The sequence below is a fragment of the Thrips palmi genome, unplaced genomic scaffold, assembly GCF_012932325.1.
Source record: "Thrips palmi isolate BJ-2018 unplaced genomic scaffold, TpBJ-2018v1 HiC_scaffold_16, whole genome shotgun sequence".
NCBI lineage: Eukaryota > Metazoa > Arthropoda > Insecta > Thysanoptera > Thripidae > Thrips > Thrips palmi.
Genome location: NW_023144625.1, coordinates 13,319,690 through 13,336,826, shown reverse-complemented (window position 1 = coordinate 13,336,826; position 17,137 = coordinate 13,319,690). Strand labels below are relative to the sequence as shown.

The 17,137-nt window shown below is 60.7% G+C and overlaps 2 protein-coding genes across 4 annotated transcripts; one reads left to right on the top strand and one right to left on the bottom strand.

The window, feature by feature from the left end:
• Positions 1-2,644: 2,644 nt before the first annotated feature.
• LOC117642678 (trichoplein keratin filament-binding protein-like) lies at positions 2,645-5,697 on the top strand. Of its 3 annotated transcripts, none has more exons than XM_034381102.1 (11): positions 2,645-2,756; positions 2,864-3,070; positions 3,173-3,287; positions 3,375-3,536; positions 3,628-3,854; positions 3,937-4,065; positions 4,148-4,384; positions 4,467-4,572; positions 4,676-4,834; positions 4,916-5,062; positions 5,146-5,697. In XM_034381102.1, the coding sequence occupies exons 2-11, from the start codon at positions 2,901-2,903 to the stop codon at positions 5,176-5,178; spliced, it is 1,485 nt and encodes a 494-aa protein (XP_034236993.1). In that variant the 5' UTR covers positions 2,645-2,756; positions 2,864-2,900; the 3' UTR covers positions 5,179-5,697. The 3 variants fall into 3 exon arrangements, with proteins under 3 accessions (XP_034236993.1, XP_034236992.1, XP_034236990.1); XM_034381101.1 differs by having other exon boundaries at positions 2,649-2,756; positions 2,840-3,070; XM_034381099.1 differs by having other exon boundaries at positions 2,650-3,070.
• A 12-nt stretch (positions 5,698-5,709) lies between these two features.
• Positions 5,710-16,822, bottom strand: LOC117643018 (protein phosphatase PHLPP-like protein). Its single transcript, XM_034381655.1, has 14 exons — positions 16,571-16,822; positions 13,279-13,429; positions 13,027-13,176; positions 9,937-10,090; positions 9,678-9,738; positions 9,301-9,564; positions 8,944-9,156; positions 8,432-8,872; positions 7,912-8,290; positions 7,674-7,832; positions 7,389-7,589; positions 7,100-7,315; positions 6,650-7,012; positions 5,710-6,478 (listed from the first exon to the last, which is right to left on the bottom strand). Exons 1-14 carry the CDS (start codon positions 16,726-16,728, stop codon positions 6,230-6,232), a joined length of 3,159 nt encoding a protein of 1,052 aa, XP_034237546.1. The 5' UTR covers positions 16,729-16,822; the 3' UTR covers positions 5,710-6,229.
• Positions 16,823-17,137: the final 315 nt, after the last annotated feature.

Below are 17,137 nucleotides of genomic sequence, written 5' to 3'. Positions count from 1 at the left end.
TTAATGCCACCGTAAAAATATGGTTTATGCCGTGTGGCATAGAGTGGCGACACGGCTGGCCTTTATCGCCTCGCCACGTTCGCCGTGTTGCCCCTGGAACCTGCAGACCTGCAGCTCGGCCCGGGCGGCGAGGAGGCCGAGCCGAGCCAGGCCGAGCCGAGCCAGGCCGAGGAGGGTGAGGAGGGTGAGGAGGGTGAGGTCCCTCCAGCCTTATTGCAAGGGTCTCATTCGAGGGTCATTTGATGCAAGGCGCAACACGCTGCTGCAGGTCTGCACGCTATGCCTGGCTGGCTGCCTATCTGGCTGCCGGGCTCTGGCTGCGTGCCGCCGCCGCCAGCCGCGACTTGTGGTGTCGCCCCCTTCAGCCCTCCAGCAGTGCAGTGGCCCTGCAGGCCCTTAATCTGCCATTCCGCGTACTTCGCGCCCGTTGTCGTGTTCACTTTTCGTTTCCAGGAGGCCGTGCCGAGCCGTGCAGTGCAGCGGACTGGGCGGCGTTTCGTCGCTCCGTCTCTTTCGCACTGCAACGGGACGCCCCGTGAGTGCGAGAGAGACATCGGCTGATCCCCGTGTGGCGGCCTGTCGGGCTGTTAATCCCCACTCGGCCCGGCCAGCTCACATGGCGGCTCACACGGCCAGCACGGCCTTCAGTCACCTTCAGCGCGCAGCGCGCCTGCGGAAGGCAGTGTAGGCACCCCGCCACGCCACTGTGCGCGCCAGCGCGTGGGTTGCCTACCGCGCATTGCCATTACCATTAAGGGCTAGCGGCCCGCCTTGCTGGAGTGGGGCTTGCCGGCCGCTGCCTGCAGTACAGCAAGTTTTGGGCGTGTGGTCTCGGGCTTATCCATTGCGGAGCACTTCTTCTTGTCTTGGGGGATCGGGCCTGTCCCTCGGCGTGGTCCTGGTGGCCCCGGCACCGGGAATACGCGAGTGTGGGCGTGTCGGGGCGTGTGCGGCACGCGGTACGTGCTACGTGCCCTGCGTCCCCGCAGCCCCGCGTCCTCCTGGGTCGGCCCCGCCTGCAGGCTGACTCCGAGAGTCGTTTTCGTCGCTCTGTCTCTCTCGCACCCATACGGGACGCCTGGTGAGTGCGAGAGAGACAGAGCGACGGAAACGGCTTCCGGAATCGGTGTGCTGGGCCGCCCTGGCCGCCCTGCTGCTGGAAGGGGCTTTGGGCAAGCTCTGCGGCTGTTCCACCAAGCCACTCGGAGTAAATCATGCTTACCCACCGTGAACGGTAGTCGTGGCTCCAAACTGAACGACATTTACAAGAGGATTGGCGTATGCTTAGCAAGGCTCTATTCTTCTCCATATTTGGGACAGGAAACGAACCTCGATCCAAGTTGGGCGATAAAACGTGCCACGTTCAAAGTCGGCGAGGACCCCGGCTGGCTAATTCGCAGTGTAGTAGGGGAGCCGCAGCGCCGCCCTCTCGGCCGCCCTGCAGTGCTCCCCCCAGTGTCCCCCTGCTGCTGCCTGCAGTGATAGATTTTTCAATCACAGGGGACTTGTCATTTGCAGCGACATTTCCTGGTGCAGGGGAGGGGGAGCTCTAGGAAGGGAAGTGGAGCAAACGGTGTTGGATTGCCTCGCTCGCCCGCTTCGCGTGCCGCCTGCCGCCTTGCGGTGTCGGCGTGTCGGCCCGGGGGTGTCGGGCCGGGCGCGGAGCGGAGCGTGGCGCGACTCCAGGCGAGGGGTGCGCTGTTAATTGCACTGCCCCCTGCCTCTGCACTGTCGAAGGTGCCGGGCTGCCGGCTCGGCAGGTGCTAGAGTGCTCGCACAAGGTCAACATCGACCCCCCGTTGTGCCCCGGGCCAGGCCGCCCTCGCCGCCCTGCACCTACTCGACGTACTACAGCATGTGCACGGCGACACGAAGGCCGCGAGGCCGCAGGGCACCGCCAGGGCACCGCAGGGCCGTCACTGCCGCACCAACGGCTAATGTCAACAACGTGTCGGCACACGTCCACATCAATAATGCCCGGCAGCGCCAAAAAACGGCACTGTGAACGCCGAACGCCGAATCCAGCGCCCGGCCGCGACGTCGATACACCACGTCGTCGGCACACCGCGGCGTCGATACACCGCGTGTGCCGCCTTTGTATCGAGCAGTCGGTCCGCCGCACTTAATTAATAACCTCGCACAATCGTTCCTGTGCATTAATTTCAAAGCTTTCCACACGGTCACGCCTTCAAAAGCAATCTCGCGTCAAGATATTTTCTTGCAATGGAAACCAACATTTTTGTCAACGTTTTATTTTCACCCTGGCTGGCAACCTTCTACTAGAGGCCTCCAAACCTGCCGCTCTCTTTTCAATCTCATGTAAACTGTGTCAGCGGGTGACGTTTTGTGTGTTGTTTGAAACCTTTATAACGTCGTAAAAAATGTCCACTTTCGAGTTGGTTGAGCGGCTGTGGATTAATTTTACCGCCGCCACGCCGCCTTCCACTTTATGTTCAATGCTGCCAACCTACCACTTCGTTTAACTCATTGTCTCTTAGTGAATCGATGAAAGGAAGTTTAACTATTTTTCTCACTTGCATGAAAATGCTATTTTGAATGCTGTTTTAGCCTCATAACTTCATTGAGGTAAATATTTCTCCTCTTCGGTATGCTCCACTGACTGTGTGGGCATGTGTGGGCTGGCAGCACTGAACAAACAAACAAAACACTGCACACATACAAATAACGTCCAAACCAAAACAATCTTGCTTTGACATTTGTGTTTGAATGGACTTGTAGATTGTCAGTTTGGAATAGTAAGGCACTTAATTCGTTTTGCGGGTCAGATTCGTAATTTTGTCATCTCTCCGGTAGAAGATTCCCATTAATCATACAGTAGTGTTGTGTGTGCATCGTTTGACAGCTCAACCCTTCTCAGAGCTACACACCGTTTCATCGAGATGGCTTTTAGTGTGAGGTACAGAGGCCGAAAATTGCAGCATTTGAACGTACAAAAGAGGCTGCACCAATGGGAGAACTCAGAGCAAAATGCAGCCAACTATGGCTATTTCCAGAAAGTTAATTTTATGACAAACCAACATCGTATGTGGGATCAGTTTGACCCAACAAGGTATTTAAATTTGTATCCTTCTGTTTATAAAGTTTGTAATCTTCAGTTAGGCTACTTGCTGTACATTTCGGGGCTTTTCTTATCTTCACTTTTTGTCTCCAGCTCGAGACTCTCCAAATTGAAGGAAGAAGAACGTTTGAGACGTCTTTCGTTGAGACGAGAGAAGCTGTCAGCATTACTTCAACAAGAAGACGAAAACCTCAAAAGAGAGTTAAAGGTAATTATTTTTCAAATTTCCGTTGTGCTGTGAATCATACTCCATCTGTTTGTTTGTAGTTAACTTTGATTCCCTGAAATGTGTCAGGATCTTGAACAGCAGAAAAGGCCATGGCACCATAATTATGACGTTGGACATCTAAGAAGTATTAATGGAGAACTTCAACGAAGGGAGGAGGAGAGAAGAGCTCGTGAGGCTGAGCTACGCCTCTACCACCGATGGCGGAATGACCAGCCACTTCTAAGACATGTAAGCATAATCCAAGTATATGTTTTTGACAGACAACTCAAAATTGCTGTCATACAACTTTCTTTGGATTTGTTCCTGTGGAAAACAACAGGTTGATGAAAGGAACCAAACTGCATTTGTGCGGCAAGCATGGGTAGAGCAGGTTGAAGAAAAGATGGCTCGAGAAAAAAAGATTGCAGAGGAAGAGGAAGCAATGGACATAAAACGAAAATCCCAGCTTGTTCTTCAAGAACAAGCAGAAAAAGCATTTATTGAAGAAAAGAAAGCGCAGTTGGTTGAAATTAAACATGCCCTTCAGTGTCAATTAGATCTCTTGAAGTGAGTACAATTTTAAATACTGATTTACAGATTTTAAGATTCTGTCAATCAACAACATATCAAATTATTTACTTGTTTTCAGAGCTAAAGAAGAGTATGCTGATGAATTAAAGAGGAAAGAAGAGTTGATGCTACGAAGGGAAGAAGAACTCGAGAAACTTGCTCAGCAACGAGTACAAGCACAAGCCAAGCGTGGTGGTTTAGAATTAGGGTAGGAAACTAATTCTGAGGGTTGTCTGCATGCAAAGGTTCTTTCGCAGATTTTGTTGTCATGAAAACTTGTTCTCTTGTAGGATGTATTTCCATGAGCACTATAATCTGAAGCTGAAGCGACGGGCCAAAGAAGTGCGAGATGCCCTGGAGGAAGATCAGAGGATTCTAAGGGAGGCAGAATCTCGCCTAGCTGACCCCAACCTGGAGGATGAGGACAGAAAGGAGGCCCGTAGGCACCTTGACAGAGCCAATGCTGTTCTGGCATCTTATGCTGAAGTTGAAAAGTTAATAGAAAGAGATACACGTGTCATGTTTCAGTAAGTTTTCCAGCTACCTATACACATATTCCTGTAACTACTTGAGTTAAATATTTATCTATACTCCACTAATGTTCCGAAGGGAGGAAGCAAGATTTTTCTGGGACAAGCAAGAGAAACGATGGAAAGAAGAACAAGAGGCTCGAAGCAAGCTAATGGCTGACACATTGGCGACCTTACAACTCCAGGCAAGTTTAGTCATTAAATTCACGGATACATAGTTTTAAAACAATGTAATTCATATATGCAACAACTTATTATTTTTCAAAATATTTTTTTTCCCTCTTGTAGATTCAGGAAAGAGCTCAAAAAAATCGTCTTGCTCAAGAGAATCTGTTGAAAGAAAGAGAAGATATTTTAAAACAGTTAGAGACTAGAAATACTGAAATGGAGCAAGTTGAAGCAGAAATAATGTCCAAGAAAAGCTTGCAAAATGTGTTGAATGCACAGGTACTGTCCTTGGCTTCAAAAGGCGCTTGCTTTCAAACTAAGCCATTTTAAAATGTGTGTTTCAATCCAATATTTTTACAGATGGAGGACCAATCACTAGCACGTCTCAATGAAATAAGGCAAAAAGAGAAAGAGCGTCAAGCTCGCTTAGAAGAAATGAAGAAGGAGGAAGAAAGGCTTCTTCAAGAATTCAAGCGTCTCAATACTCAATATCCGAAACACCCTCTTGTAAGTTACACGAACCAAATTAAAATGTCTTTTCTTTCTGTTGTCGGTGTGACTAACTTGTTTTTTTTTCTTTCTCAATTCAGACATTTGGGCGGAGATCTTTCATTCCATGTTAGATTATTATTATTATGTTTTGTCATACCTGTATTTCCATGCACCAAAAATCGCCTCCATTTCAGAGAAGGCTATCTCATGGTGATCAAAGGGACCGGCTGAGTAAGCACGTCTCTATGGCAATATGGGTAGAATTCATGGGGGACTTCATTCATTGTGTAGAGCGAGTATTCATGGAGAGGGTACTTCAAAGCTTACTGTGATATCTCTTTATTGGTCATTTCTTTTCTGTTCTTAAACAAAAACAAATGAAGTCTCTTTTAAATATGCACTTTGTTTGTTTGACTGCATTGATGTGACTTCTATTTAATCTTTGTTTTAAGTTTGTAAAATATGCACTTAAATATTATGAATTTTTTTGATCTTGCTCAAGACATTGCTGTACATAATCCAAAGATAGTCCCCCCTTTACTTCCATGACAAATTTTTTAAGCAAAGCTATATTTTAGGGGGACTATATTTGGATTAATGCATGAAGTGGTTCAGTGTGAGGTAAGTGTGAACTTGGTTTCAATAAATTAAAGCACCTTCACTAAGTATTCAGTTAAAATTTAAAGCAATCAGTAAAGCCAAACAACACAATTGGAACAAGAAAAAATTACCAGCATTTACTGTTTGGAAACAAAAAGAGCAAATGGGCCACAAGAGGGTGGACATAGGCCTAACAATACCTGCTCTGAAAAATTGTACATTCAAATTGTAAACACTTGTGATCATGTCATTCCTCTTTGCTACCAACAGTGAGGAACGACCAGGTGAGCTCGCTGCACCGCGAGCAAAGCGGCCTAAAAGAAACTATTATGAATCGACTAGATCAAAAAATACATTTAATACTGCTTTTAAGACAGTTTTCAGTAGAAGAAAACTCCCCGATATTTTGGTTCCATGACCGTAATTGGCTATTCATGATTCATGCCATGAGTCTCTCATGCTCATTCAGATCAGTCATCAGTGTCAAATTAAACACGCACAACATCCTCACACAAATTTACACATATTCACATATAGATACACGAAGACTTGTCTACATCTGTACACTGGAGCCCGATTGGCCTACAGCTCCGTGGTGGCCACGTCCCAGTACTTCCTCATCCGGCCGTCCTGCTCCAGCGAGTCCTGGTCGCCGCGGTCGCGGTCGGCCAGCGAGCTGATGCTGTGTCCGTTGGCGCTGCGGCTCTCGGCCCGCTCGTGGATCACGTCGAAGTCGTACTCGAGGTTGTAGGGCATGAGTCGCTGCAGCGACCCGAAGTAGGCGGCGTTGGGCCCCGTGTGCAGCAGCTGCATCGGCCGGGACGCCGACGCGCCGAAGCCGAGGCCGCCCAGCCCGCCCAGCGCCATGCCGCCGGGGCCGAGGCGGCGCGAGGCCGGCGTCAGCGAGGTGCTGAGGGAGCGCGCCGAGCCGAAGTGCCTCGAGAGGAAGGGCGCGGGGGTGGCCGTCACGGTGGGCAGGGCCGGCACCGCCCCCGCGCCCACCGCCAGGTGCGGCGAAGACGACGACAGGGCGCGGCTGCCCAGGCCTTGGCCCAGGCCGCGGGCCGCGTGCACCGGCATGGCGAGCGGCCTGCTGGGCCCCGTCCTGGTGAAGGCCCTCGACAGCGTGTCCAGCTCCTTGTCGAACAGCAGCTGCGTGTTCTGCTCCAGCATGTACTCCCAGCAGCGGAACTGCTCCTCGCTGAGGTGCGACCGGTCCGAGCCCGAGCCGCCGGAGCCGCTCGTGTCGCCGCCGGAGTCGGAGCACCCCGAGCCGCCCGAGCCACTGGTGCCCGTCCCGCGGTGGCTGCTGTAGCCTTGGCTGTAGCCCTGGCTGTAACCGTTGTCCACGCGGCAGCGCACGGACTGCGGGGCACACGCGGGCCGGTTAGACGCCTTAGACGACGGCGGGGCGGCCTGCCTGGCCTGGCCGGCCTGGCTGCGCGGGCTCACCTTGAAGATGCCCGTGCCGCTGGACACGGTGCCGGTGGGGCGGCGCGGCGCGGGCTGCGGCGCCATGGTCACGTTGGCCATGTGCGGCACGGGCAGGGCGGTCCGCGACTCGCAGCTCGCCTGGTCACTCTGCCCGGACGGCGAGGAGCGGTCGTGGCGGCAGCGGCAGCACGGCGCGCAGCACGAGCACGGCGATATGCTGTCGTCGGCGACGTCCTGGGGACAGGGAAGGGTTCACGTTCAAGCCCTGGGCTCTGCCCTCGGCGGCGGCGCGGCGCTGTGTACTCACGGGAAGCGTGTGGCGGTGGCTGCGGAGCGTGGAGCTCAAGTCCGTGACCACGCAGTGGGCCTGGCCCTGCTGGCCCTGCACGCTGGCCGTCAGCGCCCCCAGCCGCAGCACCAGCACGCTCACGTTGTCCTCGCAGCCGTAGCTCTGCGCCACGTCCTGCAGGCGCTTGGCCGCCAGCAGCGGCGAGGAGGCCGCCCGGACCTGGACGCCACAGAGAACATTCAGATGCCGTCGAAGAGAAAAACACCACGATGAACCAGGCGCGGATACAACTGGTGGACCTACCTCCTGCACCGCCTCCCGCTCCGACACCACCTCCCACAGGCGCTGGTTGGCCAGCACCAGGAAGTCGTCCGACTCCCGCAGCTCCAGCTCCACGACGTGGGGGTCGGGCAGCACCAGCGGGAACAGCGCGGAGCACCCCAGCTGCGACCGCACGGCGCTCTGTGGCGGAGGCATTCAGTTACGTCATGGACAGCACTGGGACCTAACTGAGTCCTTTTCGTACGGCAGAGGAGCTCACCTCCAGGGGATGCCTGCTGCTGCCGGGCGCCTGCTCCCTGGTGAGGGTCATGGGCCCGTCGGTGCGCGCCAGGATGGCCTTGGCCTCGCCCACGCTCGCCACCCGCAGCACGTAGCGCGAGCCGCGCGGCGACACGTGCACGAGCGTGGCGCACGCGCCCTGCTTCTGGCCGTGCTCGCGCAGCTCGCGGTGCGCCGACAGCAGCGTGTACTTGAGGTAGTCGGCGGCCGTCTCGGCCACGGCGCGCTCCTCCAGCAGGATGCGGGGCACGGCCTTGACCAGGGCGGCGGGGAGCGACCCCTCGCCACCGCCGTCGAACAGGCCGAAGAGCCCCTCCGAGCTGCAGAAGGCCGGCAGTCGAAGCTGGGATATGTACAACCTGCAGACCATCGAGAAGACGCCGTGGGTTCAAGCGCTGCTCCTTTTCAGAGTCCAGTAATCTGATTTCGAGAGTCATTGTCGCTGTCTCTCTCGCACTCGCGGGGTGAACCAAAGAGACAGCGGCGCACCGGAGACGTACCGTTCGCGCAGCCCCGGCGTCTCCGAGAAGCCGACGGCCCAGGGCGTGGGCGGCGACCGGACGGGCGGCGCGGTGGGCAGCGCGCTCCGGTTCAGCCCCGAGACGTCCACCAGGCTGATGGTGGCGGGGCCGCCCTGGCGCTGCGACCGGTACACGCTGAACTGGCGGGGGTCGACGTGGAGCCGCGAGTTGCAGGACAGGTCCAGGAACTGCAGCTGCGGCGGCGCCAGCTTGGCCAGGCTCACGCGGTCCAGCTGGTTGTGCGACAGGTCCAGCACCTTGAGGGACGTCATCCGGGCGAAGCAGGGGCTGTTGCGCAGCTGGTTCGAGTGCACGCGCAGCACGCGCAGGTGGCGCAGCTGCACGATGTTCTCCGGCAGGTTGCGCAGCGTGTTCCCCGACAGCACCAGCTCCTCCAGGTCGGGCCATGACGCCACGCAGCTGCAAGGCGGACAAACAGTGTCAGAGGGTCAGATGCTGGGAGGGTGGAATGTGACCCCGACGTGGAATACCTGTCAGGCAGCAGCGACAGGTGGTTGTAGGCGGCGTGCAGGGTGCGCAGCCTTCGGAAGGCCGCCAGTCCTCGCAGCGCCGCGTCGCCCAGGCAGTTGGCCGTGAGGTACAGCTTGTCCAGCGGGCTGCCCCGGTCGCCCTCCAGGTCCTGCAGAGGCGCGGGCGGCGGCAGCTCCTCCAGCCGGTTGTTGGACACGTTGAGCACGCGGAGCCTGGAACGAAAGCAACAGGGGTAGCCTAACCTACGTAGGCAAGAGCACTGCTTCATCCCATTCTTCGGAAAATCCTAGATCTGCGCCTGGGGACGTGACACTCGACGACAAAACTACAGTGTGAACACCCCGACCGACACCCACCTGGTGGCCACGGCGAAGAGGTGACTCGGCAGGGCGGCCAGGCGGTTGCTCTGCAGGAACAAGTGGTGCAGGGCCAGCGGCAGGCGACTGCTGGCGGCCGGTAGCTGCTGCAGCTGGTTGTAGGACAGCTGCAGCGTGTGCAGGTGGGGCAGCTGGCCGCTCAGCAGCTGCTGGGGCACGGCCGTCAGGTCGTTGTGCGAGGCGAACAGGGCGCGCAGCCGCGAGCAGCCGCCCACCCACGCGGGCAGCGAGGCCAGGCAGTTGCTGCAGGGAGAGCACAGTCACGGTCAGAACGCGGTCACAGAGTCACAGGGCGGCTCTAGTTAACGGGCTTGGACCTCTCCATTCGTTTTCGAGAAAATTTCGCGTTTACTTACTAAGACACATCGAGATGCTCCAACTGCAGCGGCGTCGGGGAGGCGTTGAGCGTCCGGAGTTCTGCAGGACACACACGACACCGACGTTCACAAAGGGTCAATCCCCCTCCCTCCCTATATTGCCGCCTTAAATAAAGGCAAAAAGCAACACTTTGTCCCAGAAGTAGGCAAAAAGTGGCCCCCCCCAAGCCGACTCCGGATCCGCCACTGTCCACAAACGGCTCATTCGGATATCGCGAAAGTGACTGGTTCCACTTACGGTTGTTGCCGGCGATGAGGGAGGTGAGGTGGCGCCCGTTGACGGACAGCTCCCGGAGGCTGTTCCTGGAGCACTGCAGCGTCTGCAGCTTGCTCAGCGCGCTCAGGTCCAGCACCTCGATGGCGTTCTCGCTCACGTCCAGCTGGGTCAAGTTCTGCGCAAACGCAAACGCATCTGTCAGCTTGGTGTCGAAGACACGGTCCGATTTATTTTGCAGGGTTTCCCGTCCCGTGCCGGGACTCTGTTCCTGTCAAAGAAGTGCCTCCGCCGCGGGGACGACGCCTGCCCTCCGGAGCGCCGAGCCCCGCCTGGCCCCGCCACTGCAGGCCAGCGAGAAGGAGGTTCCATTCTTCATGAATGAATGAATGAATGATAACACAATAGAGCGAGGCGGTGGGGAGGGGGAGGCGCGGGGTGTCGGTTTCCAGAGTAGCGTGTGATGGCGAGGTCTGATATTAGCATCCTCCCAGAGAAAGCCGCTGCACTGTGTCACACCGAACCCCCGCCCCTCCCCGCCCCGCCCCTTGCCACGCGTGCCACGCGTCCAGCGGCGCCGCTCGTGGGAACAATTATATTCTTACTTCATCCGCGAATGGGGCTTGGCGCCGCCCGCGCTCATCCGGAAGGCGTTTCGTCACTGTGCATAAACCAGCAGGAAAGCTATCTCGTTGCTTCTCGAGGGGCGTCACTACTCGATGGGTGTCGCAGTCGTCGTCGTCCTCGTCGTCCTGGTGGCCATTGCCTGGTTCACCTACCGTCCAAAAGTAGCGTGATGTGGCGTCGCGTCGCGTCACCTACCGTCGAGCACATTGGCTACCTTGAACACGCCGTCGCAGTCGAGGAAGTACCCCGGGGACAGCGCGTCCCCCGGGCCGATGGTGAGCGACGTGGAGGCCGAGGCCACGCTCTCGGCCCGCCCGTTGCCGCGGTCCTTCCGGTCGTCGTCTTCGTCCTCGTCGTCGCCCTCGTCCGCCGGGCCGTCCTCGGTGCCCTCGGTCTCCGGCTCGTCGTCCAAGTCGGGCGCCGGCGGCTCGGGGGGTGGCGGGGGCGTCGACGGCGTGCTCTCGGACACGGAGCCCTCCGGCAACGGGGGAAGCGGCCGAGGCGCTTCTTGGTACAGCGGGTTGCTGACCACGCCCCCGCCGCCAGGCTGGCCGGGCTGGCCGGACTGCGGACCGCTCCGCGCCGTGCTCCGCGCGGCCGGCACGGGGGGCGGACCCGGAAGCGCAACCGGAGGCGCCACCGGAGTCCGGCCGACGGACATGACGGACATGACGGACGGGGCGAGCGTGGAGGCCCGCTGCAGGGCCTTGGGGTTGCGCAGGAACACGGGCAGCGGCAGCGTGAAGCGCGACCGGCTGGACGGACGGCGCAGCGCGACGGCGTCCTCGGCGTCCTCGGCCGGGCCGCCGCAGCACGACGCCAAGCTGTCGCCGCAGCAGGAGTCGCAGTCCGCGGCGGCGGGGGCGGGCGGGCAGGGCGCGGCCCGGGCGCCGCCCTTGTCGAAGCAGAAGAGTCGCGGGGGCGGCTGCGTGGACACGACGCAGCACCGCACGCACGTGTCGTCCAGCAGCACGTGCTCGTCGTCCTTGCCCTGGCCGCCGTTGTTGTTGAGGTCCACGCGGCCGAAGAAGAAGTTGTGGTCGCCGTTGGAGGCGTTGGGCGCGCGCACGCACGGGCAGGGGTGGTTGTCGCGGAGGTTGCGGTCGCGCGCCATGTTGAGGCAACGGAACGCGGGCCTCTTCTTGGCCTTGGCCTTGTCCGCGCCCTCCTCGCCAACGGCCGTGTTGAGGCTGCGGTAGCAGTTGCCGTGCAGCAGGGGCAGCGTGTCCGCGTTGGTGTCGCAGTAGCAGATGACGCGCACGGCCTTGGCGGCCACCTTGCCGTGCCGGGCCTTGCGGTGCCGGCTGCGCCGCTCCTCGCCGCCCCGGTGAAGGGGGTGGCGGTGCTGGTTCTGCGGCGTGTGCACGCACAGGGCGCAGTCGCGGTACGACGCCGACGTCCTCTTGGCCGACGACGTCGCCGCACCCAGCAGCCGCCAGCGGCGCTTGCGGCGCAGGGAGCGCATCCTGGCGGTCCTAGATCACGACGCGGCGCGGTGGCGGCGGTGGCGGCGCGGACGCCGCGGACGGCAGCATCGCGACGGAAGCGGCGACGGCGCGCGTCGGGAAGGCCGGCACTGGACTGGCCTGCTCGGCCTGGATGACGGCCTGCCGCTCCCCGCCCCGGCCGCGGCAAGGCAAGGCAAGGCCCGCGCCCGCCTCGTAGGAAAGCAAGAGTAGTGCGGTGGCCTGGAGGGGGCCAGCCCAGCCCAGCCCCGAGCAGGGCCGCAGGGCCGCAATGGAGCTGCACCTGCCAATGCACGCCCTGCGTGTGTCTCCCACGAGCCCGGGCCGGGCCGGCCCCGCGCCCCGCCGCGCTGTAATGACGGAGGGAGATGGAGCGTCCTGCGGCTTCGCTGCTTCGGGACGCGACCGCCCCGCCAGGCCCGCCAGCCCCGCCAGGCCCGCCAGCCGCCCCGCGACGGCACGAGCCTCGCCTCGCCTCGCCGGCTGTACGGAAAGCTCCCACGCGGTCCGCGGCACGCCGCCCCGGGCCTCGCCGCCCCGGGTCACGTCCGCCACGGCCGCGGCGCGTCTCCTTCGCACCCGCGGCGCCGCAGCCTGGCCGCAGCCAGCGCGACGAGGACGGCGCCAGGCCGCGGGGAAGACCGCGGGGAAGACCGCGTGACTCGCATCGCGGCGGGCAGAGCCGGGCAGAGCCGCAGAGGCTTCCTCATGTGCAGGTTATGTGTGGTTATCACACAGGGCGTGCCGGCAACGCCTCAACGCCTCAAAGCCTGCCGCGGACCGGCACCCCGCGGTGGGAGAGAGCGCGACGATTCTCCGCATCAGCATGACTCTCATCTTCGAGCGGCTCTCTTTCCACAGTCGGCGACTGCGCCACAGAAGGGCTCCAGGGCAAGACAGTGCCGCTGCCCCTGTCCGCAGCCAGTCTGATTATTCGAGCAGGGCGCCACGGTCTTGTCATTGCCGTGTCTTCCTGTCGAGAAGCCCCAAGAGAGCGAGGAAACAGATCGACCGAACTCACCCCGTAGTTGCCCAGGATGATGTGGCCCTTGAGCAGGTTGGCGCGCAGGCTGACCCTCCCCGGCGGGCCCAGGGGGTCCAGGTTGTCCTTGTCGGGCACCGGGGCCGGCAGCGGGAGTCCATCCTCGGATATCCGGTTCCCTTGCAGGTCCTGCGGCAGGAAGGGGCGTGGCATTGGAGCAACCGCACCGAGGTGAGGGTCCGTTCGCTGCCCGTTGCTGGGCGCCATGAGGCCCATGGGCCATGGACTTACCAGCAGGGTGAGCGCCCGCATGGCCAGCAGGGAGGCGGGCACGGCCTCCAGCAGGTTGTAGGCCGCGGAGAGCGCGCGCAGGCGCGGCAGGCGGGTCAGGGCGGCGGGCAGCGCGCGCAGGGAGTTGCGGTCCAGGCGGAGCTCCTCCAGGCTGCAACCGAAGAACCAACGACACGCCCGTCATGTCCGTCCACCAGTCCAGCCGCATTGTTGTGCACAAAAACAAATAACGCCTTGCTTATTCATTCGTCGGCGTGCTTGTTGTCGGCCGCCTCTTTGGCGGCGTGGTCTCGGCGGTGGGAGCCACGCGGAGCCACGCGTTGCAACAGCATCCGCATCCGCCGCGCCCCGCTGCACCCACCACGCCGCGCCACGTCCACCCGGCGCTGCTTGACAGCCGGAATCTTATGAAACCCGAGCATTCCATTCCATGAAGGCGGTGACCGGCGGCGTGTTATTGAAATAGAGAAACAAGGACGACAACACCATGCAACACGCACATAGCAAAAGAAACAACAATAATATTGCTTCGCAAAATACCTCAAGACCTGGGCAAACTCCTGCCAAGCCGCTTGAAGCTGGAAATTAAAATTTACAATTGTGCCAATGCCCTGCTCACCCCATACCTGCCGCTTTCTGGTGGCAACGTGTTGGGACTCAGGGAGTACAGGAGGGAGGGGAAGGAGCGGGGTGGCGGTCTGGGCGTCGCTGAGCGTCCCCGTGCTCACCGGGCAGACGACGCGCGGTGTCCCCGGGGGTGTCCATCGCGTCCATGGGTAGGGGCGGCGGCGGCAGGGCGGCCACGGCCGGGCTGCGGACGCCGCGGACGCTGCGGACGCTACACTGTGTAGCCGCCAGCGAAACCATGGCCCCGAATTACGCCATCCCCGGCCGCCACGCGCCGCGCGCCGCGCACCGCCAGGCACCTTGCGGCCAGGCCGTGCAGCCGTGCACTGGCGCACGCGGCACGGCGATGCGCCGCGAACAGCCGATCCTTGGTGAACGATGAATGTATCCTCTCCGCGGTGTTGCACTACCGTCCCGATCGGCGCACACTCTCGTCGTCCTCGTCGTCCACGGCACTCGCGAAAACACGTCCACGACGGGGCAATCACGTGCCTCCTCCTCCACGACGCGAAGCACTTCGTGTCCTAGAACGCACGATGCCCGAAGGCGACAGTCTACCACGTCACTGTCGCGTGTGTCCTTTGCAAGATGCACAAATCCTCGGTTCCTTTTGCGCTTGATGCAAAAACAGTGTACTAGAGCGCGCGATGGACGTGCACACGACCCACTTGTTCAATCGATGTTCACTTCGAGACTGGGTGCGACTCTGGACCCTGGCGTCCCTGCGCGGTGTGCGCTACTCGGCAGCACGCGTGCGCGTCACGGGGCGGACTGGCGGCGTGCCCCAGGCGTGCCAGACCGGAGCCCCTGGCCGCCCCCGGCCCGGAGAGACCCCCTCCAGCGGCACCCTTTGCACCACCAGCACCGCAACGCACCGCCGGCACTGGCAGGACAGGGCGGCCACCGGGTGGATTGCGGAGCCGCGGAAGCGAAAGTCTGCCGGCCACTGTGAGGATACGCAGGGCAGCGGCGCGGTAGAGACTTCCCCCTGCCTGCACCCTTCCCCTCTGCCTGATGCGCGTTGCTACGTTCACCACAACATTCACCAGGTAAAACACCTGGTGAAACAAGAAAGAAGCTTCGTCGGCCGCGGGCCCCTTGTCGTCCCGAGATAGGCCGTCCCGCCGACAGCGCTGCGTTACGGGACTGCCCACCCGACAGGCGCCATGGCCCCTTGTGCAGAGGCAGTGTAGGCAGTCCCGTGGCGCAGCCGTGTCGGCGGATCGCCTAGCCCCAAGGCGTTCCACTGCGCTTCGCTCCGCGCGCTGCCATCTCGGATCGCGGGTTCGAGTCCCGGCCGGCGCGGCCTTTTGTTGCAGCGGCCCTTGCGCAGCGGACCGTCATATCGCCCTGGCCGTATCAGTGGGACGGCGGCGGCCGGCGGCGGGCCTAAATGCCTGCGAGGCGCCAGACAATGAGGGGCACGTACTGCCCACCCGACTGATTCCACCGCGGCTCGCTGCTCTCTCTCTCGCTCTCGCACCCCTGCAGAGCGCCCCACGAGTGCGAGAGAGACAAAGCGACTGTTCGGAATCGGCCTGCGGGCCGGCCGTGCCACGAGCCGGAGAGGTTTCTCTCCTCTCTCTCTGGTCAAATGAGTCGGGGGCAGTGTGGCGGCACGTTAGCCAGGGCGGTGGGTGACTCCGCGTTTTTGACAAAAGGGGCCGGCGCGGCCGGGAATCGAACCCTCGCCGTCATCAGTCGGAAGCGTGGAGACGGCCGCCAGACCGTGTGCGCGGCTCCCGTTTGTGAGAGCGAGATGAAATGAGTGGTCAGGCCGACCGGCGACTAAGTACGGCCTTTGTCGGTAACCGAGTCCAGCAGACTGACGCCAAGCAGATGGGCTCTCTCTGTCGCACTCGTGGGGCGTCTCGTGTGGGTGCGATAGAGACAGGCCCCTTTCTCGGCGTCAGCCTGCAGGCGCCTAGGCCACTGGGTGGCGGTCCACGCCGCCAGAGCCGCCAGAGCAGACTAGGATCCAGGCCAACAATGCCCGATTGTTCGGCAGCCAGTAGAGCCTGTCGCCCCCGGCCTGGAGACTGATTCCAAAAGCCGTCTTCGTCGCTCTGTCTCTCTCGCACTCACACGGCACGCCCCGCGAGTGCAACAGAGACAGAGCGACAAAACGGACCCTCGGAACCGGTCAGCTGCTCTGCAACGCGTGGAGATTGACTCCATAGGACTCGGAGGGTCACGCCGGTCGCGGCCAGGTTGATCAGCACGCGCGCTTTCGTTCTGAGATTTCTTTATTTTAGACCAAAACGGAGTCGGTCGCTGGACCGTGAAGACAGCGTTCATGGAGGAGGACGTGGCAGCGGTTTAGCGGACGAGGCAGCGCGCTTTTCCCCCACTCCACTCGACGCGTGCGCTGCACGGTGCTGCGCGGTGCTCTGCGTAGACTCGGTGGACGCGCTGGCGTGCGCAGTGCCGTGGCCCTGCAGCCCTGCCGTGGCTGTGCGCTGGATGTCACGGAATGTCACGGTGAGTCACGCCTCGGGGCGCACTGCCTGCCACTGCCTGCCTCCGCCTTCCAGTGCCGGGGCAATAATTACCCATCCCGTTCGCCCCTGAATCCCTGAATCCCTGAATCCCTGAATCAAAGCGGCAAGGCCAGGGGAAGGGGTGAGGCGGGGGCGGCTGGTTCGAATCCCCACCGGGTACTCACTTGGCCATGCCGTCGACGTCATCGGGCAGCGCGTCGATGTTGTTGTCGCCGAGGTCCAGGTGCACCAGGTGCACCAGCTTGGGCAGGTGCGCCGGGAGGTGGCGGAGCTGGTTGTGTCGCAGTTGCAGGCGCCGCAGCCGCGGCAGCCGCGTCAGCATCTCCAGGGGGTCGTCCGCCTTGCCCAGCGCGTTGCGGTTCAGCACCAGGTCCTCGACGGCGTCCTGGAAGGACAGCAACGCCTGCGGCAGCGCCTCCAGGCCGCCCGACGTGAGGTCCAGCAGCCCCGGGGACGATCGCGCCGCCGCCGCGGCCTGCGAACACGAGGACGAGGCCGACGAGGCACCACTGTTAGCGCGTTTCTGTTGTTTTTGTTGTTCCACGGCGCCGTCGTGCGACACTCGCCGACACCGCGGCCCATTATTAGCCATTAGGTGGCCGAACGTCGCGATGTTTCAGCTCACTCTGTGTCTGAGCCCGGCGGCGGCCTGGCGCCGCCTCGTCACGGCCATGTCAGTGACGTGTCAGAGACCGGCGCGTCGGCGTCACAGTCGCAGTCACAGCCGCGTC